The sequence below is a fragment of the Podarcis erhardii genome (genome assembly GCF_964252035.2).
Source record: "Podarcis erhardii genome assembly, chromosome: 11".
In the NCBI taxonomy this organism is placed as follows: domain Eukaryota; kingdom Metazoa; phylum Chordata; class Lepidosauria; order Squamata; family Lacertidae; genus Podarcis; species Podarcis erhardii.
The window spans coordinates 55,067,929-55,093,125 of record NC_138501.1 but is presented as its reverse complement, the minus strand read 5'-3'; the positions used below and the strand labels follow the sequence as shown (position 1 = coordinate 55,093,125).

Below are 25,197 nucleotides of genomic sequence, written 5' to 3'. Positions count from 1 at the left end.
CCCTTCTCCCAGAAGAGTTACGGGTGGCCACCAAATTGCAACGCTTTGAAAGAGGCTTAAGGGAAGTCCACAAGAGAGACCCAGCTACCCTTGGCTACCAGCAACAAGGGCTCCGTTCTGCTGGCACAATTCTCAGCCACTGGGAACCCCCGGTGGAGAGAGGGGGGACGGACTTCCCATTTGGCCCCCTCGCCGGCCACCGTCAGAAGGGGAAGCTGGACTAGATGGGACCCTTTGAGCTGATCCCATTTGAAGGCTCTTCTGTCCTCCAAGTCCAAAGCACAGAGGGGTTAAGTCGGGGGTGTGTGTAGGGATTGGAAGGGGGGCAGGCTGGCATGGCGGCGAGGGGGGAGAGAAAAAGGGCTGCAAATCCCTTTCCCAGCCCCCTCCTTCTCCAGGGCCTCCACCGTCTGAAGTCCTAGCAGGTGTTTCCCACATGCTGATCTTTGTCACCAAGAGTGAGAAATATGCTTCCTTTTTCTTAACCCCCCCAAAAAAACTAAGATTCCCAACTCATGCCCAACAAGGTATTCCCCCAGCTTTTGTGTTACGATCACAGCTGAATCCGCACCCACAGCCCCGCACACAGGATCCCGTAAGGAGCTGCCTCTGAATGCCAGAGCGTGGAAGCCTAGTGAGCCCAGCCTCCTCGCATTTCCAGCACGCTGACAGTGTGCCAAACTCTTCTTTGGGTGCAATGCTCTAGCATCCTGCTTGCTTTGCCCCGAAGTTGAGCTGAACCGATACAAGCAGAAACTGATGTCCTGCCAACTCTATATGCTAAATATTCATTGCAAGAGAATTCAGTTCCAGGTTTCAAACCCTGAGAGTAGCTGCATCTGTACAAGTTTACATGCGTGCACACACACACAAACACACACAGATGGCCGCCTTCCTTCAGGGCTGGGGACCCTCCAAATGTTTCCGGCTTCCAGCTCCCATTATCCTAACTGGGGCTGCTGGGAACAGTGACATATTAAAAAACCCCAATTCCATAGCTCTGCCATCCTTCTTCCTTGCCTTTGTGGTTCCTGCGGAGGCTTTTGCCATCACCTCGCCCCCTGAGGTCTCCCCCTGGCTGATGCTCCCTTCCTGGAATGGGGTGCAGGATCCCACCCCCATTCCTCCATGCGCTGCAGGTGCCACACACACACACATCCCTGCCATGCCCTGCCTGGGCTCCAGGGAAGCAGGTTCCATAAGCGATGCTGCCATTAGACTCGGGGCAACCGTCGAGGGAAGGGCAGTGTACCCAAAATGTCCCACTGTCCCAAGAGTCACACTCTGGCTCCTTGCAGGTGACGGGGGCACCAGACTCGGGGGGTGGTCCTTTTGCCCCAAGCTGTGCCGGCGAACACCTACTGGCGCCCTCTGCCAGGCTTGGTGGGCAACAAAATCTCAACATTCTCCTCTTCCTTAGCTGTCCAGAGGCTGTCGGTCAGTCCCAAGACAGCATTCAGTCTGCATGTGGAAATGGGGAGAAGAGGAGGTCTTGAGGGGGCTGGTGCTCAGCCAGCAGGGGTGCCCCCCAGGGCGAATACACCACCCCAAAATGTCCTGTTGATGAGCTTCTTTCCCAAGTGAGTCCTTCCATGGTGGTGGTGGTGGGGGGGTCAGTAGAGGGGCATCCTCAGTGCCCCCCCAGTCAATATGTAGCTGCGACTGGTGAGGTCAGTGGCGTTGATGTCCCTCTTGTTGGCGTGGGGGGTCTGCTGCCAGTGGGGAAGGGGGGAGAGGTCCTTGCTACAAGATCTGAGCTTCTGCAGGAGGGGAAAGAGAGAAGGAGGAGCAGTCATAGAATCACCTGAGAAAAACATTCTTGCTTCTGAGATGCCCAGGAAACTGGTGTGCATTTTTGTTTGTTTGAGGATTTTAGCTTTCTGTGTTTTTTAAACTATTGTTGCAGATTTTTCTCAGTGACAACATTATTGTTTGCCAGTTCTTGCTAAAAAATTTCTGGTTCAACAATCCCGTCCAGATGTTTAGAAACTTGATGAAAGTTTTAATGGGTTTTGAGTCTATTGCTGATTGCATCTTTTGCACATTTTAAAGAGTTGCCTTTACAGATAATAATAATAATAATAATAATAATAATAATAATAATAATAATAATATTATACCGTATTTTTCGTCCCATAGGGCGCACTGGCTCATAGGGCATACCTAGTTTTTTGGGGGGGGGATAAAGGGGGGGAATTATTTCCCCCCAGGCTTGCAGAGAGCTGCCCGAAGCCCGGGGCGCACTGTTCAGTGGGCCCCAGGCTTCGGGATGCATGCAGCTCTCTGCAAGCCTTGGGAGATCGGCACGACTTCGCACACCAACCCCTCTTCCTCTCCAGGCTTCAGCGAAAGCCTGCATTCGCCCCATAGGTTGCACACACATCTCCCCTTCATTTTTGGAGGGGAAAAAGTGCTTCCTATAGGGCGAAAAATACGGTAGTAATTAATACTAATACTAATAATAACAATAATAATAATAATAATAATAATTTATTTGTACCCCACCCATCTGGCTGGGTTTCTCCAGCCACTCTGGGCGGTTTCCGACAAAGATTAAAAATACATTAAAATAGCACACATTAAAAATTTCCCTGAACAGGAGCTTCCATTTTCAGGTAAACAGAATTCCAGGCAGGGTTGACCCCCAGCATCAAGGCCCAGCCCCTGACAGGGGAAGCAGGAATAAATGGGGAAACACACCCAATTCAGACAGCCTTGAATAATTAGCAGCTAGCAAGAGGGTGGGCCTGATCCTGCGGGCGCCAGGACAATGCCAGAGGGAGGCTTCCAGTCAGAGGAGGTCTGTGCACTCTGAGGTGGAGATGCTCCTGCCCCATATCCCCTCTTGGGGGAGCATCTTGTCCCCCTCCCCTTCCCCGTCCTCCCCACAAGCTGCTGTACTCACTGGGCAAGGCCTTCATGTGGATGGCAGCGGCAAGGAGGTCGTGGTTTTTCGTGGCCTCTTTACTGTGCTTCTTCATCCGGACCCTGGGAAAGATGGGGAGGGGGAGAGAGAATTGAGGGGGGGGGCGCTTAGCCATGGGATGCATGTTTAGCCTGGAAGAAAGGAAACTGAGAGGAGGTGGGCTAACCATCTGCAACTATCAGAAGGGCTGAGAGATCATGTCTTCTCCTGCTCTGGAGGAGAGGACCAATGGGGCCAATGGATTCAAATCGCGAGAAATTCTGATTCAACACGAGGAGGAACTTTCTGACTGTAAGAGCTGTTCGGGAGTGGATCAGGTCTCCCATGCAAGGCGATGGACTCTCCTTCCTTGGAGGTTTCTAAGCAGAGGTTGGGGGGCTGTCTGTTATGGGTGCTTTAGCTGAGATTTCTGCATTGCAGGGGGTTGGAGTGGATGACCCCAGGACCCCTTCCGACTCTACAATTCTGTGATTGTTTTGTATTGTTTTCATAGGATTTTCCTTTTTTCGTTTTTGCACTTTTTAACATGACGATTTATTAAATTTATATACTGCTCTCCATCTGAAGACAGCAGGGAGGCTTACAGCATATAAACAAAACACATGGCATAATAATAGAAAACAACAATATTTCCCCCCCCCCACACACACACACTTTTAAAACGCCCTAGATTTGTTGGTATGCCACCTTGATATTTGACAGGAGGGGGCTGTCTGCAAATATATTTTTATAAATCTGAATCGGTGGTTCCCAGAGTGTGTGGTACTCTGGCCACACCAGCTGAGCGGGGGGTGGGGGGAATTACCGGGGGTGGGGTGGGGCAAAGAGGCAAGGGGGTGGGGGAGGCTGGAGGTGTGAATGGCTATGAGACTTTGAAAAGCTGGCATGGCTGAATCAAGTGCATCTGTTTTGCTGCATTAACTAAACCGTTTTAATTTGATTTTCAATAAACATGCATAACATTGCTACTGTTTTGGGTTTGATTGTGTTACTGCCTTCCTTAGTGGGTTGTGCAAACTGTAACACTTTTTATAGGGTATTGGGTGGTCCAAGGGGCCCTAGAGATGAGCTCATGGAACCGAGGGGACAGTGGTCCAAAAAAGTTTGGGAGCCGCTGATCTAAATGAATGAACTGCCCAGGTTGTGGACTGGACGGTCCCAGCTCTCTGTGTTCTGCCTCCTGCTCTGGCAGGGCCTTTCTGAGGCTCTTCCAAGCAAGGCCAACCCAGTCCAGCCCCCTCTCTGCCCATCTGGACTTCCCTTCCCCGGAACTGGAAGACTTTATTCCGACTCTCCCACCAGCTCCAGCCTTGGCGACACAACCAATTTGCGTCTTGTTTTAGGTGGACGGTCTCCAGAATCGGGGTGGATTCCGGCCAGCGAAACACAACAGGCCGGGCTGGGCAGAGGACGAGGCAGGGACACAATCACAGAATTGTAGTGTTGAAAGGGGTCCAAAAGGTTATCCAGCCTTATCCCCTGCAGGATGTGGGGCTGGAAGTGGCAGCCAGACCTTCTACCCTGTCAGACTTCCCACCGGCCATTACCCACTGGTAACTTCCCCTAACGCACATATTTTTGCAAAGTGATTTCCCCTAATAAATGCATTTTTATCCACACTTTATCCTGGAGTACGTGTCCTTGTACACTTTACTCGGCTGCAGAACCCCACTGCAAAATTCAGAGATGTGGGAGTTCTGTGGGACGGCTGCGTTTTGATTTGGGCGCTGTTTCTGAAAGTGCAAATCCGGTAGGCTGGCTTGCCAGTGTGAGCAGACTCATATCTCTCCCCCATCCCTGCTCACAACTGGGGGGCCACCACAGAGCAGGCCCCGCCTCCCATCGCCACACCAGCTGACGCAACTGCGCCAAGGGCAGAAGCCAAGGTTTGAGGGCTCAGAGGCCCCCAAAATATGGAACTGGTCCTCCCCAAGCAAGATGCTCCAGCAGAAGTGTTGGAGAAGAAGGGCCTCATGCCCTCTGGAGAGAAGGGAGGGTGAAATCACACTTACCACATCAGAAAGGCGAAGACCAGAATCACCGCCAGGACGAAGAAGGCAAAGACGCCCAGCGACACCAGAACCGCCACCTTCTCCGTGGGGTCGCTGTGGCCTGTTAGGGGCAGAAGGGAAAGGGGTGTGATGGCCTGGGACTGGGGCTCGGTCTCGGAACCAGAGGGGACTCAGTCTGCACTGGATCCTTTGCCTCAGGCATCATCTGAACCAAGTCTGGGGCCTGATCCTGAACAGCCCCAGTCTGCACAGGTTCCCCTACAATAAGCACCAGCTGGGCCGAGTCAGGGGCCTGAGTCTGCTAATATATATATATATTTTTAAAAAATAATGCAGCACCGAAATCTCAACACAAATTTAAAGAGCTTGAGATTGGATGGTGCCCGTCTCCCCCTTTCTCTGTGTGGGGCTGACAATAAGAGACCTACCAATGGGCCGATTGTTGGGGGCCAGAGAAGGCTCCTCTGCTGGGCTTTCTGCCTTGATGGCTGCAGTGGCTGTTTCGCTGGGTACCAAAGTTTGTCCTGGGGAAAGAGAGAAGCATTTTAGGGAAAAGAGGGAGATTACAGAATCATGGCTCTCCCCCTCCTCATTTAATCTACACAGCAACCCCGTGAGGTAGGTTAGGCTGAAAGGCAGTGATTGGTCCAAGGTCACCTGGTAAAAGCTTCTTGGCCAAATCGGGATTTGAACCCAGGTCCAAGTCAGACACTCTAACCACTGCACCACACTGTTTACTCCTCCTGCATCCTTCCTGATTTGTTTGCAGGGTGTTGATGTACCTTTCCATTAAGTCAATCATTCACCCCACACTTTTCAACGCATTTCTCTGTCACTTTCCAAACAGTAAAAAGTCCTATTCTTCTTCCTTTTAAAGTGGAAATGTAGCAATTCAGGACACATCCAGACTTCCTTTTGTGTCGCTTTTCTAGGTACGGGTCTGCACTTCAAAGCTCCATGCCCAAGCACTTATTATTATTATTTTGCCTTGTTGCTTTCCCCACAAAAACCCGCTCTTTACCATGGAAAAAATATATGCAGAAATCCCAAATTGCCATTTGTTTCGATTCCGTGTTAAAGAATGGGTTTTCCTGGGGAAAGCACTGAGGCAGGCAAACAAACCAACCAACCAACAAATGCTCAGACACAAACCAGGAAAGTGAGGACCTGAGTCAAGAAAGCGCAGAGCAAAATTTAAGTGTGGATGAGACTTCGTGTTTTAATCCACTTTACATCATACCTCATGTTACGTCCGCTTCATGTTACGTTCTTTCAGGTTACGTCCCACGGTGACCCGGAAGTACTGGAAAGGCTCCCAGTGCGTTTCTGAGCACAATTCAAAGTGTTGGTGCTGACCTTTAAAGCCCTAAACGGCCTCAAAGGCCCAGTAAACCTGAAGGAGCGTCTCCACCCCCTTCGTTCTGCCCGGACACTGAGGTCCAGCGCCGAGGGCCTTCTGGCGGTTCCCTCATTGCGAGAAGCAAAGCTACAGGGAACCAGGCAGAGGGCCTTCTCGGTAGTGGCCCCCGCCCTGTGGAACGCCCTTCCAGCAGATGTCAAAGCAATAAACAACTACCTGACATTCAGAAGACATCTTAAGGCAGCCCTGTTCAGGGAAGTTTTTAACATGTGATATTTTACCGTATTTTTGGTTTCTATGGAAGCCGCCCAGAGTGGCTGGGGAGGCCCAGCCAGATGGGCGGGGTATAAATAATAAATTATTATTATTATTATTATAAAGGGTTACTTTCGGGTTTTGCCACTCGCGCATGCGCAGAAGTGCAAAATGACATCACGCACATGTGCAGAAGCGGTGAATCGCAACCCGCACGTGCGCAGATGCACCGCTGAGGGTTGTGCTCTTTTCATGTTGTGAACGGGCCTCTGGAACGGATCCTGTTCGCAACCAGAGGTACCACTGTATTTGCACAAACGTGAGGTTATGGTATGTGCTTGGAACCCCCTTGCAAAGCGCCTCCTTCAAACAAGGCACATGCCTCACAGCTGTGAGGGCTGCTTACCCGTGGTCGGCATGGCCCACGCTTCAGGGGTCCACTCGCTCCAGCTCCCAGCATCCAGGAAGTCCTTCGCGCTCACCTGGACCACATGCAGCAAGCCCAGGAAGCAGTCTGTTATCACCTCGGACACATTGGCCGTCTCCACCTGCAGATCCAGGACACACACAATGGGCAGATGCAGGATGAGACCCCTACTCTCTGCTTCCCAGAATGTGGCATCCTGCCGGGCAGTTTTTATGTTTCTGTTTTTGGGAGGGTGCTCTCAGCTCATGCCACCAACCAAGAGCAGGCCATAGATCTGTGAGCCGTGAGCCCCTGTGGACACATACTTCAAGATTGGTGACAATGGATAAATGCCCTTGGGGCAGATCCTGTTTGCCAGGATCAGTCTTCTTGGAAGGGAAGCCCTGATAAGAACCTCATACATACAGGAGCAAACCATTGGCCCACCTAGTTGTGCTAAACTCACAAGCTCACAATCTTTCCACAAAACCCTGAGCACAGCTGGCTGAACAGATGTTGCATGAAATTTGGGGAAAGAGCTGCCAGTGAAGATTCACAGAGATACTCAGAATCAAGGAGACTTTATTGTTAGTTAACAGAAGTCTGCATTTAAATCTAGATATTTTGGAGGAGAAGGTGATGGGACAATGGAGTTCTGGCAACAAGGACATTCATATATGTTTCCTGTTGTGACCAAGATACCAATGTTGGCATTCAATGCTAACAAATACAACACAGATTGTTGCTGATGACACCCAGCTTGGCTTCTCCTTCACATCTGCAGGTGAGGCAGTGGAAGTGCTGGACCGTTGTCTTGCCTCGGTAATGGACTGGATGAGAGACAACAAACAAAGACTCAATGCAGATAAGATTGAGCCACTGTTAGTGGGTGGCTCCCGAGACCATAGACGGGAGATCGCCTGCTCTTGATGGGGTTACCCTCCCTCTGAAGGACTGGGTGAGCAGCTTGGGGGTCCTCCTGGATCCTTTGCTAGGTAATGGGACTGGCAAATTCAGCAAACAACAAGAGCAGTGAAATAATAATTCAACAACAGGCCAATGCCAGGCAGCTGAGCCTCAGTTTCTGAAGTGGGCAGGCAACACTCCTCTTTCTGAGCATAAGCCCTGGGCTCCATCCACTCCTGTCCCTCAACTCACCATAGCCCAGGAAGTTGAGGTGACGGGTCGGTATCGCAGGCGGAACTTGAGCAGGAAGTGAAGCTCCTTGGTCCAGCTGGAAGGGTATTCCCAGCTCACCTGCAGCCGGTTGGGCACCGAAGGCACTGGCTCTACCCGAAGATGCTCCGGTGGGTCTGGCTTGACTGGGGGACAAAGCAGAGGGGTGTTGCAAGTGCTGGAGGTGGGCAGTATTGGGATTTGGACTACGTGCCATTCTGTGCAGCTTCACACCAAGCAATTAGAAATTGGCCGAAAGCCAAGGATGACCGAGCAGAGAGGAGTTCTTGGACCTTGGATACAGCTCTACCACTGGTTGAAGTCTCACACAGGCATGATGACTTATGACCTTACTGACTGGATAGTGTGGTGTTCTGGGTTCTGAGAGTCGTTTGGAGTTTGTTGAGAGACAGCTAGTAAACATCCGTATCTGTATCTGTTCTTGTATATAGTACAGCGGTACCTCAGGTTACAGACGCTTCAAGTTACAGACGCTTCAGGTTACAGACGCTTCAGGTTACAGACACTTCAGGTTACAGACACTTCAGGTTACAGACTCAGAAATAGTACCTCGGGTTAAGAACTTTGCTTAAGGATGAGAACAGAAATCATGTTCCGACGGTGCAGTGGCAGCAGGAGGCCCCATTAGCTAAAGTGGTGCTTCAGGTTAAGAACAGTTTCGGGTTAAGAACGGACCTCCGGAACGAATTAAGTTCTTAACCCAAGGTACCACTGTAACTTGTAGAGTCTGCTGTAAATAACAAACACCTCTAAGTAACCAAGTTACTAGTAGCAGCGTCTGGTTCCTGCTTCGTCCATCCTGCCTGCAACTGATTGCTTTCTGGAACTCTGCGCATGCTCTGCTAAGGTCTGGCTAAGGTCCTGCAACAGGTCAAAGTTGCAAAGCACCAATAGGAAGCACTTTCCTTGAGATCGGCCACCCAGCCCTGGAAACGCCCTATCTGATCCCAGCTTTGGACCCTGCCTACTCGATCTGGGCCAAAGAAAATGGCTCCGGCAAAACCATAACATTGCTGTGCCTCCCCCCCCCCCCAAGGGCAGGACTTACTGATGCCTTGCATGATGACCTTCAGGAGGTGAAAGTTGGAGCCCAGCGGATTCACCTCTGTCACGTTGATCCAGTAGCCGGTCCAGAACTGGGACTGGTGGATGGTGCAGGAGAATGGGTGGGCAGGATCCTGGATGCAGGGCCCCTCCTGAATGGGCAGAGACCTGGCCAGAGACAGAAGCGGGGATAGGAAGGCTTTGGCAAAGACAGTGATCTGACCAGTGAGCTCCGCTGTGCAACCCTCTCCTTCCGCAGCCCAGCACATGGCAATGGAGAAAAATAAAAACTGCCAAGTCCACGAGGGGGAAATCTGCAGGAAACAGCTGCTTTTTGGCAGCAAGAATATTATTGGCACAAAAATGTAAGCAAGAAGAATTACCGACAAAAGAATGGTGGATGAAATTGATGGACTATGCAGAACTGGATAAATCAACAGGAAGGATTCGAAACCTGCGGGACCAGAGATTCTTAGAAGACTGGAGTAAATATACGAACATTTGAAAAGCAATTGATTAAGCTCCTAGGACTGCAGGAAGCTTTGTAAGGAGGACTATTTGAAATATTTCAAGAAAGACTATGAGGAGAATTATTAGTTAATGATAATTAAGAGTAATAGAGAAATTAAGAAATGCAGAATAAGTGATAAAGAACGGAAAATCATCAGAGGTGTTGACGGAAGTCTAAAACATTGTATAAGATACAATGGCACAAGGAGAAGGGGACGACAGAGGACGAGATGGTGGGACAGTGTTCTCAAAGCTACCAGCATGAGCGAGGCAGCGGAAGACAGGAGTGCCTGGCGTGCTCTGGTCCAGGGGGTCACGAAGAGGCGGACACGACCAAATGACTCAACAACAACAACATCCCTCTGAAACCTCCAAGACATCTCCTGGAAAAGGCGGTTTTGAGAGAAATAAACCATTTTGAGTCCCTTCTTCAAAAGGCAAACTTACTAAGTCCTTTCAAATTCAATGGGAGATGTATAGGGTTGTGCTGTGATGCTTTTAAAACGATAAAAGAGTTGAGTTTGCAAATATTTGCTGTGCTAGGCTCTGCTTTCACAGCTGGAGGCAGCGGCGCTTCTGAATACCAGATGCTGTGAATCGCAGGAGGGGAGAGATGCTCTCATTTTTATCTATTTCTTTGATTTCATAAAATTTATACACTGCTTGGTTGTAAAAAAACAACAACCCACCGAAACTCTCAAAACAGTTTACAAAAACAAGAAAAACTTTTAAACATACCGAAGTTAAAATAGTACAGTCATACCTCATGTTACGTTTGCTTCATGTTATGTTTTTTCAGGTTGCATCCCGCGGCGATCCGGAAGTACTGGAAAGGGTTATGTCTGTGTTTTGTTGCTCGCGCATGCGCACAAGCACTAAATCACGCTTTGTGCATGTGCACAAGTGCCAAATCGCGCCACGCACCTGCGCAGATACAGCGCTTCAGGTTGCGCACTTTTCATGTTGGAAGGGGCCTCCGGAATGGATCCCGTTGGCAACCAGAGGCACCACTGTATAACAAAATTCCTGTGTTCGAGTCCAGCTTGTGGGCTTTTTCCCATTGGGGCATCTAGTTGGCCGTTGTGAGAGATGAGCCACTGGCCTGATCCAGGCGGCTCTATTTATATTATTTAAAAGGAGGTCAGAAAGAAGAGGTGGAATGCTCAGCTGAAGCTAAGAGGAAAGGGCCCAAGCCAGAGGGAGGCAGATTTGGGTTCCATAGGAGGATTCCTAAGCAGATGGACAGGAAAGTCTTCCCTGTAACGGAGTTTCTGCAAGAGAAGCCAAAGGAGCTATCGCTTGGGGCATCCCTGGGACGCAAACATGACAGTCTTGAGACAAAGGGCTGGACCACAAGAACTCACCTTTGCTTCTTGGATTCAGGATTCAGGGACCCACTCCTGGGGAAAAAGGGGAGAGAAGGGAGAAAGCATTGAGGAAATCCAGCACATGAGCAGGACTTTGGAACAGGGAGAAAACTGCATTCTACTATTATAAATAATAAATTATTATTATGCGCCCTCCCATCGGATGTCAAAGGAATAAACAACTACCAGACGTTCAGAAGACAGCCTTCAGATAAGGCAGCCCTGTTTAGGGAAGTTTTTAATGACTGATGTTTTAATGTATTTTGAATCGTTTGTTGGAAGCTACCCAGAGTGGCCGGGGAAACCCAGCCAGATGGGTAGGATGTAAATAATAATAATAATAATAATAATAATTTGCTTTCTCCATACATGCATCTCCTAAATTTGCTCCAGGGGTTTCCCCAACCAATCCGCTGGAACAGGTTTTTTTTACGGGGGCAGGTGGGCACAGGGAGAAGAAATGGCAGGGAAATTACACTGTACTTTTAAACGCTGTTGCTCTAGCGTGATTGTTTAGTTGGACACCGCCCTCCATAATTATTACAGCCATCCTGCAGTTATTGCCACATTCATTTGCTTATTTCACAAAATGTATAAACCGCTTGATTGGTTGTAAAATAAAAAAAAAAACACTTCTAAGAGATTTACAAAAGGAATAAACAATAACATTATTGGTAAAAATTTTTTTTAACTCAATTAGAATGTTCAAAAAATTGAAATCAGTGATAAACTGAAAACAGATCAAAATGCACTTTGGTGTTTTCTACATGGCTGGGAAGAGTTTTCTAAAGAAAAACGTTCTGAGCAGGTGCTGAAAAGAACACAGCAAAGGAGTCTGCAGGATTATATTTAACAATATTTATGTTGAACAACTTTTATTACAATTTACATTTGATTGTAATAAAACCTCTGAGTGGTTTACAAGAAAACAAAACACATTATAATTACCCATATAAAAGACAGTTAAAAACTGCTGTTTGGAAAAAACACACGTCAAAAACTAAGTAAAATCAACAATTGGCTGATAGCAGCTTAAAATGCAAAAAAGTCTACTTGTCTGGATAGAACTTCCTAAACAAAAACGTTTTCAGCAGGTGCCAGAAAGTGTAGAGCAAAGAACTTTCCTCATATCTCTCTCTCTCTCTCTCTCTCTCTCTCTCTCTCTCTCTCTCTCTCAAGCTTTTTTATTTTATTTTAATGCTTTATTAACCGTAGTTACATCCATCCATCAAAGACATTTTATAGTCTGTAAATCAAGCTCATTAAAATAAAAATTCCATCAAAGAAGTATATATCTTCATAAATTTGACTTCCCATCCTTCTCAACATCTTTTCACTCTAGTAAACCTATTGCCAAAATTTATCAGCAAAATCATAATAAAGTACTAATATGCATCTATGTATATATATCCATTTTAGCCCATTTAACCTTTATTTACAGAGCTTATTCAAAAGCTGCTACCGAATTCAGATTGCAACACTTATTTTTTAAGTAACTCTTTAGAGGTTTCCAGTGATCAACGAACTCATTGTTTTTGCTTATCTTTAATCTTTTCCGAGAGACTATCTAGTTCAGCAAATTCTACCAATTTTAGTAACCCTTCTGATCTGATGGGGATTTGGTCACTCTTCCAATGTCTCGCTATGAGTACTCTCATGACTGTGGTGCCACACAGAAAGGTTTCCCTTATCCTCCTGGCTATCTCTGGTCCTGTAAAAAAGGTAAAGGGACCCCTGACCGTTAGGTCCAGTCATGGCTGACTCTGGGGTTGCGGCGCTCATCTCGCTTTATTGGCCGAGGGAGCCGGCGTACAGCTTCCGGGTCATGTGGCCAGCATGACTAAGCCGCTTCTGGCGAACCAGAGCAGTGCACGGAAATGCCGTTTACCATCCTGCTGGAGCGGTACCTATTGATCTACTTGCACTTTGACGTGCTTTCGAACTGCTAGGTTGGCAGGAGCAGGGACCGAGCAACAGGAGCGCACCCTGTCGCGGGGATTCAAACCGCCAACCTTCTGATCGGCAAGTCCTAGGCTCTGTGGTTTAATTCACAGTGCCACCCGCGTCCCCCCTGGACACCATAAAAAGGTAAAGGTAAAGGGACACCTGACCGTTAGGTCCAGTCGTGGCCGACTCTGGGGTTGCGGCGCTCATCTCGCTTTACTGGCCGAGGGAGCCGGCGTGCAGCTTCCGGGTCATGTGGCCAGCATGACTAAGCCGCTTCTGGCGAACCAGAGCAGCACACAGAAACGCCGTTTACCTTCCCACTGGAGCGGGACCTATTGATCTACTTGCACTTTGACGTGCTTTCCTGCAAAGGAAGGGCACTGCACCCTGGCCGGCTGCTCCAGCGTAATGCCAAGGCTTGGCCAGAAGGAGGCAGCCTCCTTTCAGAGTCAAGAGTGGATACCTATTATTCCTTCATTCATTTTGTTCATTCATAAAATTTATACACCACTCGATTCCAAAAACAACAACGTCAAAACATATCACAAAAAGACAAAACAAGAAAATGAAGAACCCTGCTTTAAAACATAACAAGAAATTAGAATGCTAAAACAGAGTAAAACAGCAACATCTGTCTAATCAATCCTCTTTTAAAGCCATTCAGGGACTTCTTGAGAAAGCGAGTTCTAAAGTTCAATGTGCTCTGCCTCTTATCCCCCTGCTAGGTATTCCCGCTGCCCTTGAGGGGCTGCTATAGCCCACTTTGGGTACCACTGGGCTAGCATGTCAATGCCCGGCTTGCCCAACACCACAAAAGGTTGCCTACATGCCTTCTAAACTCCAGATGTGCTCTATGGCAGAGGTGGATGCACGGCACAGGGGAGGCATGATCCCCTCTAGTCGGAGCAGGGAACTGATTTGGCTGGGAAGCCAGATGTTTACCTCCCCCACCAGCCAATTTTGGCAGGTGAGCACCTGTCAATCTCCTAGCATCACAATGACTGTCAGGCGAATCATTTCCTTTCCCTGTGCATTTAAAAAGCAATTTCCCTGGCAATCAGCTGGCCTGGGGTGCCTGCAAGACCTCATTTTGGGGGAACCCACCGCTGACCCAATAAAGGTCAATAAAGGTAAAGGTAAAGGGACCCCTGACCGTTAGGTCCAGTCATGACCGACTCTGGGGTTGCGGAACTCATCTCACTTTATTGGCTGAGGGAGCCAGCGTACAGCTTCCGTTGACCTGTGATAGGGTCTTTTAGTGGTGGTCCCAGTGCTGAGTTGAATCGCCTTTCATGTAATGGATTCACAAGAAAGGAAATTCCATCTCAATTTTGGGAATAACTTTCTGATGGCAAGAACCGTTCAACACTTCAGAAGGTTGTGGACGTTCCTTCCTTGGAGAGGCTATGTGTCCCTCTGTCCCTCTTTTTCTTCTTCAAACTTGATCAAAAAACTTGATTAAAAACTACCAAAAATTACCAAACCATAAAGTGTCGTCTTACGACAGATGTTAAGTCTTGCGAGCATCAGAGCAAGCTCAGAAAAACTTTTACATTACAGATTAAGCTCACATCCACAGGGCACACTTCAATCTAAATCATTAAGATAATTTCTCCATAATGGCTGCTAAATTACAGTATTCTTGGTAATAAACGGAGTAAATTGAGAACATATGGATCAAGCCAATCTTTCTTTGTTCTTCCTCTTACCATCCTCTAATGATGAGTTTAAGCACCACTTAAGTGCTATATTCCACACTTGTTGGGTCCAGGTTTTGAAGGGGGGTGGCTGCCTGCCCCCCAACAGGAAGCAACGATGATATTTTTCTGTGTATAAGATGCCCCTGTGTATAAGACGCCCCCTATTTTGGGGGAGTATAAATTGAGAAAATGGGGGGAGATCACCCAGAGTTGTTGAGTTTTTTGGGGGGAGGATTGCCCCCAGTTTTTGAGCTTTTTTTGGGGGGGGTTGCCTAAAATCACTCACCTGCCTGACCAACGCTGACAATAATGAGCGCCGCTAAAGCCATCAATCGACTGCCTGATCACTGCCAGCAGCCGTCAATCGCACCCCCAATTGCTACAGCGCCAGCCTATCAACAATCACCGCAGTCACCAATCGCCCGCCCTTTTGCCGATGACAATCTCCTGCTCGCGGCAGCAACCAGTCGCCAGTCCACCCTCTGCACTCTCCGTGTATAAGACGATCCCAAATTTTCCATGTTATTCTCTAATAAAAAATCCTTGCCTTATGCACAGAAAAATACGGGATTTGTCTCACTGCTGTCATAAGAAAGAAGACCCGCAGTTTATCGCAACATGTGGATTGATAACGTTTTACACTGACAGCTGGGCTAGCATAGGATCAGGTAAAAGATGTTGCCCTGTTATTACGGAGGAAAATGAAATCCCCCCCCCCGATAGATAGATAGAGAGAGAGAGAGAGAGAGAGAGAGAAAAAGAGGTTACCAGATTTTTTTCAATGAATCCGGGGACATTTTAATTGATTCATTCATTAATTAAATATGACATGTTTTGGACGTTGATGCTGCAGCGATGGGGGTGGCAGAGGGGCGGCCGCCGCCTTGACCTCAACCGCCACATTTCCCCTTCCTCCGAGGCTTCTATCTCCTTTCTCCATGAGCCTGGGCAGCCCCTGGTTCTTTGGTGGTGGTGGGGAAGCGGTGCACGGTGGGTCAGGCATGGAAGGCGGAGAAGGAGGGCAGAGAGCGGCAGAGGAGGAGAGGCTAATTGGAAGAAACAAGATTTACCAACTGTCAAAAAATGGCAGATGAAGATGATGGACTATATGGAACTTGCCAAACTGACTGGGAGATTCCGGGACCAGAGAGAAGAGACAGTGGAAGAAGATTGGAAGAAGTTTAAAGAATATCTGAAAAAATATGTTAATATTTAAATCTTGGAATAGCTTTGGAAGTGGATATAGGCTGTAGGGTTAGAAGTAGACGATATTGCAGTTTAAAATTATTAAGTATTATTTGTAAGTGATAAAATGTGAAGATTTTTATGGTAAAAGTAAGCATGATAAAAAAATGGTTAAAAATATGATATATGTAAACTGCTAAAGATGAGTTAAAATGAAAATCAGATAGGGGGGACTTGGGGAAGCTCACCTAACAATGTTGAGAAAAAATAAGGATAAGACAAGAACTCGCTTGTATTATTTGTTTTTCTGTTTGTGGTGTTTAGTTGTGCTATAAAATGAATTAAAAAAAAAATGGGGGAGGGGAGGAGTCAGCCCCAGCCAGGCGCTCCCTTCTTGAAGAACGCCACAAGAGATCTTCCTGCTGGGACCCTGGAGCTGTTGTTGTTGTTTAGTCATTTAGTCGTGTCCGCCTCTTCATGACCCCCTGGACCAGAGCACGCCAGGCACTTCTGTCTTCCACTGCCTCCTGCAGTTTGGTCAAACTCATGCTGGTAGCTTTGAGAACACTGTCCCACCATCTCGTCCTCTGTCGTCCCCTTCTCCTTGCGCCCTCCATCTTTCCCAACATCAGGGACTTTTCCAGGGAGTCTTCTCTTCACATGAGGTGGCCAAAGTCTTGGAGCCTCAGCTTCACGATCTGTCCTTCCAGTGAGCACTCAGGGCTGATTTTCTTCAGAATGGAAAGGTTTGATCTTCTTGCAGTCCATGGGACTCTCAAGTGTCTCCTCCAGCACCAGAATTCAAAGGCATCCATTCTTCTGCGATCAGCCTTCCTGATGGTCCAGCTCTCACTTCCATACATCACTACTGGGAAAACCAGAGCTTTAACTATATGGACCTTTGTTGGCAAGGAAGGTAGGCATTCTTTTTTCAGGCTGGCAGGACTAATGGATAATGGCCCCTGCTTCCTATCCTTTCCTGGATGCTTCCCATTCCCATTTCCATTCGTCTTTTCCCCACTGGGGCCTCCAGCAAAGGAAAACTTCCCATCTTGCAGCTGGGCTATACAGCTCCTTCCTCTGTGCCCGCGGAGATTGCACGCCTCAGCCCAGCTGATTTCCTTCAGAATGGAGAGGTTTGATCTTCTTGCAGTCCATGGGACTCTCAAGAGTCTCCTCCAGCACCAGAATTCAAAAGCATCCATTCTTCAGCAATCAGCCTTCTTTATGGTCCAGCTCTCACTTCCATACATCACTACTGGGAGCTACCCTCACTTTTTTAATAGGGAGGGAGTGTGACTTTGGGTTCTTTACGGCTTGGCTAACTGTGTCGGAAAGTTGCCAGAGGGGCTTCAGCCCCCCTTCCCCCCTCCCTCCCTGCAGTGGACTTGGTGGGCCTGGAACCGTCCTCTCGGTTACTCCACCCTTCTGGAATGTCGGGTGGAGACATCAGGGGCCCCCACCTCCCTTTCCGTCCAGGCAGCACTTTCCCTTCGTGTGGAAAGACACAAATCTTTCTTCTTCTTGGTGAGTATCGATTTGGACAAAGCAATGGAAAGCCGCGTGGTGTGTTTTTTGGGGAAGGGCCTCCCGGCCAGCCAGCCAGCCAGCAAGGTTTGGAAAAGAACGCAGCATTTGCAAGGGCAGGAGAATGTAAAGTCAGAATGCAAGGAGAGGGGGGAAAGCCAGCCAGAATTCTGCCGCCCCACCCTAACCTTTATCTCCCACCCGATCCCTCTACTCTGCCTGCAATAACTGAGAAATGGGTCCAAGTGTGTGAAGAGAGCTGCCCTGGCCTGGACATTCCTTTGATCAGCGTTACCATCACAGAGGAGGCAGAACACGGACATGAAGGGTCTGGAAACAAAGACTTAGGAGGAATACTTCTGGGAGTTGGGGATGTTTGGGCTGAAGAAGAGAGGACTGAGAGAGGAGCTGAGGATACTGTTGGCATCCCGCTGTCTCAGGAGACGAGGAAGGAGTGTGTCTTTTGGGGTGAAGACCAACCGCTGGGGAGTTACAGCACCTGCAGTGGCTGCAGAGACCGATAAGGGAGAGACATGTTTCGTTGCAGCCGAGGCAGAGGAAGGAGTCTGATTGTGCTGCTCCAGATGCACCAGGGCGTTCCTTCTCTCAGCGATCCTCCCAGCGGTCATTCCTCCTCTGGTCACTGCTGTGGATGCACTGTTAGAATTCCTGCTCCGTGATGGCAGTCATGGGATTTTTGTCTATCACATGACGGTGTATGTTTTGACTCCACAGAGTGGGAAGTGAAGGAGACAGGAGGTTTGTGTTCCTGTGTTCCGTCAAATGGGGACTATTGTCCTTTGTTCTTTCTCTCTTTGCTGTCTGATGCTAGAGAGAGAGGAAGCCATGTTGCAGTGCTCCGTGGGTGTTTATATGTAAATAAAGTAGATTAGCCAAAATGCTGAGTTGCTGAGGTCTGTTACGCAAGCTGTGAAGACTCTGCGGATCCCTAAGTGTGCCGGTGTTTGTTGGCATCAGTTGCTGTGATGTTCGGGCAGAAGAAAGCTTTTGAAGCTCCCAAACAAAAGACCAGGAGGGAGGGAACATGCCAGTCGGGCATGTGTCTCTGCCAGGGTCCTACTCAAGTGTAGGCTGAACTCCTGACATGCACAACCTGACTGTCTCCTGGCTCTGCAAGGGATTCCCACACAGCAGGGCCTTCATGTCATGTTTGCAGACAACTTGGTCTGCTCTGGCAGGCCTGGTGCCTGAAGCCAGCTCCTTGGGGATCCTGAGAGCCATCTTCCAATAAAACCAGCATGTTTTCTGTTTCTCCAGAGGGTAGAACCCGAACCAATGGCCTCAAATGACACAAAATGAGATTCCGACTAACCATTAGGAAGACGTTCCTGATGATAAGAGTTGTTATCAGACTCTCTTGGAAGGTGGTGGCCTCTCCTATGTGGGAAGGTTTAAGCGGGCAGGGGGGGGGCATCTGTCAGGAAGTCTTAGCTGTGATTGGGCTAAGGGGGTTGGGCTAGATGACCCTCAGGGATCCCTTCCAACCGTACAATTCCATGATTTTACGAACACACGAACTAATCTGCCATGCTGCACACCAGCTAGAGGTGGGTTCTTAGTTGTGGCGCAGGTACGCAAGGCCCCGATCCCTTCTGCAGACCCAGAGGCCTTACCTGTAGGAAGTGATGTATCTGGTGGGCAGGAAGGTCTCGACGGTGGAAGCCCAGAAGCAGGAAAGGTCTTCATAGTTTGGTGCCGTGCACAAGATGGAGGGCTTCCCCGGCAGGCCTGCGGGAGAAGCAAGGTGCGGCTTGGAGTAGGGGCACAACCAGGGCAGGGAGCATCTCTGGACTTCCTCCAATGTCTCTCACCTCCTGCCTAAGTTCAGGGGAAGCCCAGCTGCTCAGCTCTAGCATCCCAGGCCAGCCCTTTGCTCCTGGCAAAAGCTCAAGGCTGGCCCAGCATTTGGGGAAGGGCCACAGCTCATTGTATGCAGAACATTCAAGGTGAGCATCGAGTTTTGGCTGGCCATTTCTTTCCGCAGCAGAGTTCCTTTTACAGAAAGGTTTTCCTGAATCTTCTACTTCTTTACAGCATCAGCATTCTAGCTATCTCTTAGCGAAATTCCCATTACAGGAATAAATACCATTTGGTTCTGTTTCTAAGAGTCTTTATTACAGTCATACCTCAGGTTACAGATGCTTCAGGTCGCGTTCTTTTGGGTAACGGACCCGCTGAAACCTGGAAGTACTGGAAAGGGTTACTTCCGGGTTTTGGGGGTCACACATGCACAGAAGCACCAAATTTAAACACACGTGTGCGCAGACACGCTGTTGCGGGTTGCAAACGTGCATCCCGCACGGATCACGTTCGCAACCCAAGCATCCACTGTATTTACAAAACCTTATGCTGGTCATTAGTAAATAAATAGAAACAAATAAAGCAACATAGTTGATCACATGCCCTAATAAAGGCACCTGTTGCTGGGGAAATTCTCCATTACTTAACAACTTGTTCAAGACCATTTCCAAGTTTCTTCCAGAATATTCCGTCAGGTTCAATCCTCAGCATCTCTCAAGCTGGGAGAAACACTCTGCTTGAAACTCTGGCCGGTGGAGACAATTCTGGGTTTGATGGGACTTCCTATGTTCCTAACTGCCCCGCCCTCATTCCCAAGAATTTCCCCACCTTGCCGTGAACCTGTGCAGCCCAGCGGCGGAGAAAGCCTCTCTGGCACTTGGGGAACTGCCCATAGGAGGGATGGGACGGGGCGTGTGGCACCCATTCCCACCCCCTCCGTGTTTGCTCACCTGCCTCTTTCCCGTTCTCTCCCCAGTGGGCCGGGCAATTGCGCCTGGCTGGGGGGTGCGCTCTGCCATGGTGGCCAGGTTGGGGTGCGTGATCTGGTGTGGCAGCCATCAGACCCAGCCAGGATTTTGTCATCCCCCTTCAGGGATGGCATCTGGGGTGCACCGCTCCGCCTCTGGTGCAGCCGACCCCAAACTTACGTCCGAGACGGAGCACAGTCGAGCTGAGGAGGACCCCGCTGGTGTCGTGGCAGCTGTAAACCCCTTCGGAGGAGAGCTGGGGGTGGGACAGGAGAAGCTGTCCGGCCTGCACCGCCGAGTCTTCTGGGAGGACAGGGCCTCCGTTCCACCGCCATTCCACCGAGGAGCTGAAAGCCAGAAAGCCGAAGTGAGGATGCACAAGAGGCAGAGATGTCTTGTCTGCAAACATGCCCTCTGTTCCCGTCGAGGGGCCCAGAAAATCACCCTGGCCCGTCCCAAGGTGGTTCTTGCCTCCCCTCCCGCACTCCGAGGTCTTGCAGGTCCTCTGGAAGGGACCACGACTGCTTGGAGACACCTACCCGGGACTCGCTCCAGCGCACGTCAGGATCACTTCTTTCCCCAGCTGGGCATACGTCACCCCTGGAAAAGAGGCCCATGAACATGAACAACAGGGACATCCCATTTTGTATGGTGAGGAATCTCACACAAACATCCCAGAGCCGGCACACTGAGCAAGCCTTGCCCCCCAAGCAAGGAGGAGAGCTTAAAAGCTCTTTTGCACCAGTTCTGCTTGGGTCGCCCGGCACAAAAAGAGCTTTTAAGCTCTCCGCATCGCTTCCTGGTCAGCCTCGCTGGGCAAACGGTCTCTGAGAGTTTGGGGTTCTCTCTCTCCCCACCCCCCAGGGTTTGGATATAAGCAATCTTTGGGTGTGCATGCGAAATAAGTGTGCCTGAAGAAGTGTGTATGAACACGAAAGTTCATACAAATAACAAACTTAGTTGGTCTCTAAGGTGCTACTGGAAGGATTTTTTTTTATTTTGTTTCAATGATGATGATGATGATGATGATGATGATGATGACGACAATTTATACCCCGCCCATCTGGCTGGGTTTCCCCAGCCACTCTGGGTGGCTGCCAACAGAACATTAAAACACGATAAAAGATCAAACATTAAAAACTTCCCTAAACATGGCTGCCTTCAAATGTCTTCTAAAAGTCAGATAGCTGTTTTTCTCTTTGACATCTGGTGGGAGGGCATTCCACAGGGTGGGCGCCACAACCGAGAAGGCCCTCTGCCTGGTTCCCTGTAACCTCACTTCTCACAGGGAGGGAACCGCCAGAAGGCCCTTTGTGCTGGACCTCAGTGTCCAGGCTGAACGATGGGGGTGGAGACGATCCTTAAGGTCTACTGGGCCGAGGTCGTTTGGGGCTTAAAGGTCAGCACCAACACTTTGAAATGTGCTAGGAAATGTACTGGGAGCCAATGTAGGTCTTTCAGGACCGGTGTTATATGGTCTCGGAGGCCGCTCCCAGTCACCAGTCTAGCTGCCGCATTCTGGATTAGTTGTGGTTTCCTGGTCACCTTCAAAGGTAGCCCCACGTAGAGCACATTGCAGTAATTGAAGTGGGAGATAACCAGAGCATGCACCACTCTGGCCAGACAGTCTGCGGACAGGGAGGGTCTCATCCTGCGTACCAGATGGAGCTGGGAGACAGCTGCCCTGGACACAGAATTGACCTGCGCCTCCATGGACAGCTGTGAGTCCAAAATGGCTCCCAGGCTGCGCACCTGGTCCTTCAGGGGCACAGTGACCCCATTCAGGACACCAGTCTTGCTCCCGGTCACCACTCTTGCTGCTGCATTCTGGATTATAGAGATTATGAAATGAAATAAAAAAATCATCTCCCCCCGCCAATCTCTGTAGTCTCTTGGGCTGCTTGAGAGAGCTTTAGTCCTGAGCTAGGTAAGGCAATCAGAGGACAAAGGAACAGGGCTGCTCTCCTGTTCAATACCTGGAAGAACGAGACTCACGAGCCCCAACCTGCTGTGCCTAAGGTGAGGCAGCGCTGGGGCTTGTTTGTGGGGCTGCTAGTTCACCTCCCCCCACGGGAAAAGGAAGCAGGAGGAAGCTGCTGCCAACTTGGCCAATAGATCTGTCTGTCAGCAACATAACATGCATGCCAGGCAGGTGAGTCCTTCTGCCTCATCTCTCTGCAGCCAAAACACCTGGAGGGCACCGGTTTGGGAATGCTGTTGCAGAGAAAAGCCAAGTGCAGTCTCCCCAGTTACAGGGAGCAAGGCTGGGGGTGGGGAACGACTCTCTGCTTGGGACCCCGAAGAGCAGCCAGTAGCCAGAATAGGCACTAAGGGCCCAGTTTAAAGATTAAGAACCTCAGAACGGAAGAAGAGTCTGACGGATTAGCCCAATGGCCTTTCGATTTCACCATCCTCTTCTCACAGCAGCCAACCAGTGGGAAGGGCAGCAAAACATGCCCCAGCCATTGGTACCGCCCAGGAGGCCGGGGGAGAGACTTGCCATCATTGCCCCCCACCCTGACATTTGCCTTTTGGTGCTGCCAACCTCCGCCGGAGGAGAGATACGGGAGCCAGAGGTTTGCCACCCAGCCTGTATGCCAGCTGTGTGCCATCGAAGCCTCTCCTGCGAACGCCACTTAAGCCGGGCTCCTTGGGATGCAGCAAGACCAGTGCCAGAAACTTCATTGTTGGCTAGCTTTCATTTTTGATTTGAATTCACGTACTTAAGCTTTTCTGCAATGTCTTCTGAGCTTGCCAAATCGATGATTTTCGTTATTTTGAATTCGCTGGCATGTTCTGCATTTTGCATATTTGCATTGCTCTCTGTTTGGTTGTTTGGAATGCCTGCTGTGAGCTGCTTTGAGGACAGCGCGTTGTGGAAAAGCCACATACAAACTCAAACAAACAAACAAACAAACCCACAAGCAGGACCCGAGCACAAGAGCAGCTCTCCCCTCCTCTGGCTTTCAGCAACTGATATTCAGTAGTATTGCTGCCTCCAATTGTGGGTGCAGAGCATAGCCATTGATAGCCCTCTCCTCCATGAATTTTGCCTAATCTTCCTTGAAAACCATCAAGGTTCTCTAAATAATAATAATAATAATAATAATAATAATAATAATAATAATAATAATTTATTATTTATACCCTGTCCATCTGGCTGGGTTTCCCCAGCCACTCTGGGTGGCTTCCAACTGAATATTAAAAACAATACAGCGTCAGACATTAAAAACTTCCCTAAACAGGGCCACCTTCAGTTGTCTTTTAAAAGTAAAATAGTTTTTTATTGCCTTGACAACTGCTGGGAGGGCATTCCACAGGGTGGGCGGCACTACGGAGAAGGCTCTTTGCCTGGTTCCCTGTAACCTCACTTCTCGCAGTGAGGGAACCGCCAGAAGGCCCTCGGAGCTGGATCTTAGTGTCCGGGCAGAACGATGGGGGTGGAGACGCTCCTTCAGGTATACTGGGCCGAGGCCATTTAGGGCTTTCAAGGTTCAGCACCAACACTTTGAATTGTGCTCAGAAACGCACTGGGAGCCAATGTAGGTCTTGCAAGACCGGTGTTATATGGTCTTGGCGGCCACTGCTAGTCACCAGTCTAGTTGACGCATTCTGGATTAGTTATCAAAGGTAGCCCCACGTAGAGCGCATTGATGTAGTCCAAGCAGGAGATAACCAGAGCATGTGCCACTCTGGCCAGACAGTCTTCGGGCAGGGAGGGTCTCAGCCTGTGGATCAGATGGAGCTGGGAGACAGCTGCCCTGGACACAGAATTAACCTGCGCCTCCATGGACAGCTGTGAGTCCAAAATGACTAAGAAGTCCCAAACACTGAGACCTGTTTTCATAAGAGAGCCCTCGATCATTTTGCTTTCCCCTTGGTCCCTGCTTCCCACCACTCTGAGCTGGTCTGGTCCTTGGTCCTGATCCTGCTAAGACCTACCTCCCTGGCTCTAACCCTGCAAAGCAGTCCTCGTAGCCCTAGAGCAAGCATCCCCCAACTCGGCCCTCCAGATGTTTTGGGACTACAACTCCCATCATCCCTAGCTCACAGGACCAGTGTTCAGGGATCATGGGAGTTGTAGTCCCAAAACATCTGGAGGGCCGAGTTGGGGGTGTGTGCCTGCCCTAGAGAGATACTTGTCTGCAGGTGTCAGCTCACCTTCTTCTCCCCATTCTCCTGACATGGTGATGGACGTGGTCACCGAGACAGCCGCCAAGAGGACCACCACTCTGCCGACACAGGAGACAAGGGTCAGCATCTGAGAGCCGGGGAAAAAGAGGGGAGAAAAGAGACAATACTATAAGGCAGATGGTCCAACCCTGATTCGAGGTGTGGGTGAATTCCCAAAACCAGCCAATGGGAAGGGCAACACACAACAGGAATACCTACAGATGGGCAATGTTACAGGTGCCGCACAATCCTCGCCATTTCTTAGTATTGCAGCACCTACACTTTGGAACTCCCTGCCACTTGACACCAGGCAGGCACCTTCACTGTACCCTTTCCAGCACCTGCTTAAAACATCTTTGTCTAGGCAAACCCAGGTAGAATGTTGGCATGGGTTTTAATCTGTGTTTTTAGTTTTAATGTTGGTTTTAATTGGTTTTTAAATACCTGTTCTTAAGCGTCAGGGATTCTTTAGCTGCAACTTCTGCATTGCAAGGATTCGTGGGGTCCTTTCCAACTCTGCCATTCTAAGATTAATGTTTATTAAATTTATTGGTCGCTTTTGTTGCCACAGCAACTCAAAGCGACTTGCAATATTTTAATTTAATACAATTTGCTTTAAGTAATTTTTATGATGCCTATTTATGGAATTAATGTTTTTAACCTTGGGGGGGGGGGGGGGGTTGTGTCAAACACTGTGCTACTCGGTGAAGGAACTACTTAATTGACCATAAACTGCTTTGTGTCCATCGGTGGTGATCTACAATGGCGATCTACAAATATCAGAAATGAATAAATGAAT

At 49.1% G+C, this 25,197-nt stretch overlaps 1 protein-coding gene across 4 annotated transcripts in view; it reads right to left on the bottom strand.

Annotated features, from left to right (window-relative positions):
- Positions 1-167: 167 nt before the first annotated feature.
- The window catches only part of IL11RA (interleukin 11 receptor subunit alpha), a 139,692-nt gene continuing 114,662 nt past the window's right edge, over positions 168-25,197 (bottom strand). For all 4 annotated transcript variants that reach the window (XM_081881597.1, XM_081881594.1, XM_081881596.1 and 1 more), the window contains 12 exons: positions 24,387-24,486; positions 20,765-20,825; positions 20,406-20,572; positions 19,071-19,185; positions 11,075-11,110; positions 9,205-9,368; positions 8,118-8,281; positions 6,960-7,101; positions 5,367-5,462; positions 4,939-5,038; positions 2,906-2,988; positions 168-1,760 (listed from right to left, as the gene is read on the bottom strand). In XM_081881597.1, the coding sequence (XP_081737723.1) occupies positions 1,744-1,760; positions 2,906-2,988; positions 4,939-5,038; positions 5,367-5,462; positions 6,960-7,101; positions 8,118-8,281; positions 9,205-9,368; positions 11,075-11,110; positions 19,071-19,185; positions 20,406-20,572; positions 20,765-20,825; positions 24,387-24,486 (1,245 nt within the window). In that variant the 3' untranslated portion in view covers positions 168-1,743. The remainder of the gene's footprint in view (positions 1,761-2,905; positions 2,989-4,938; positions 5,039-5,366; positions 5,463-6,959; positions 7,102-8,117; positions 8,282-9,204; positions 9,369-11,074; positions 11,111-19,070; positions 19,186-20,405; positions 20,573-20,764; positions 20,826-24,386; positions 24,487-25,197) is intronic.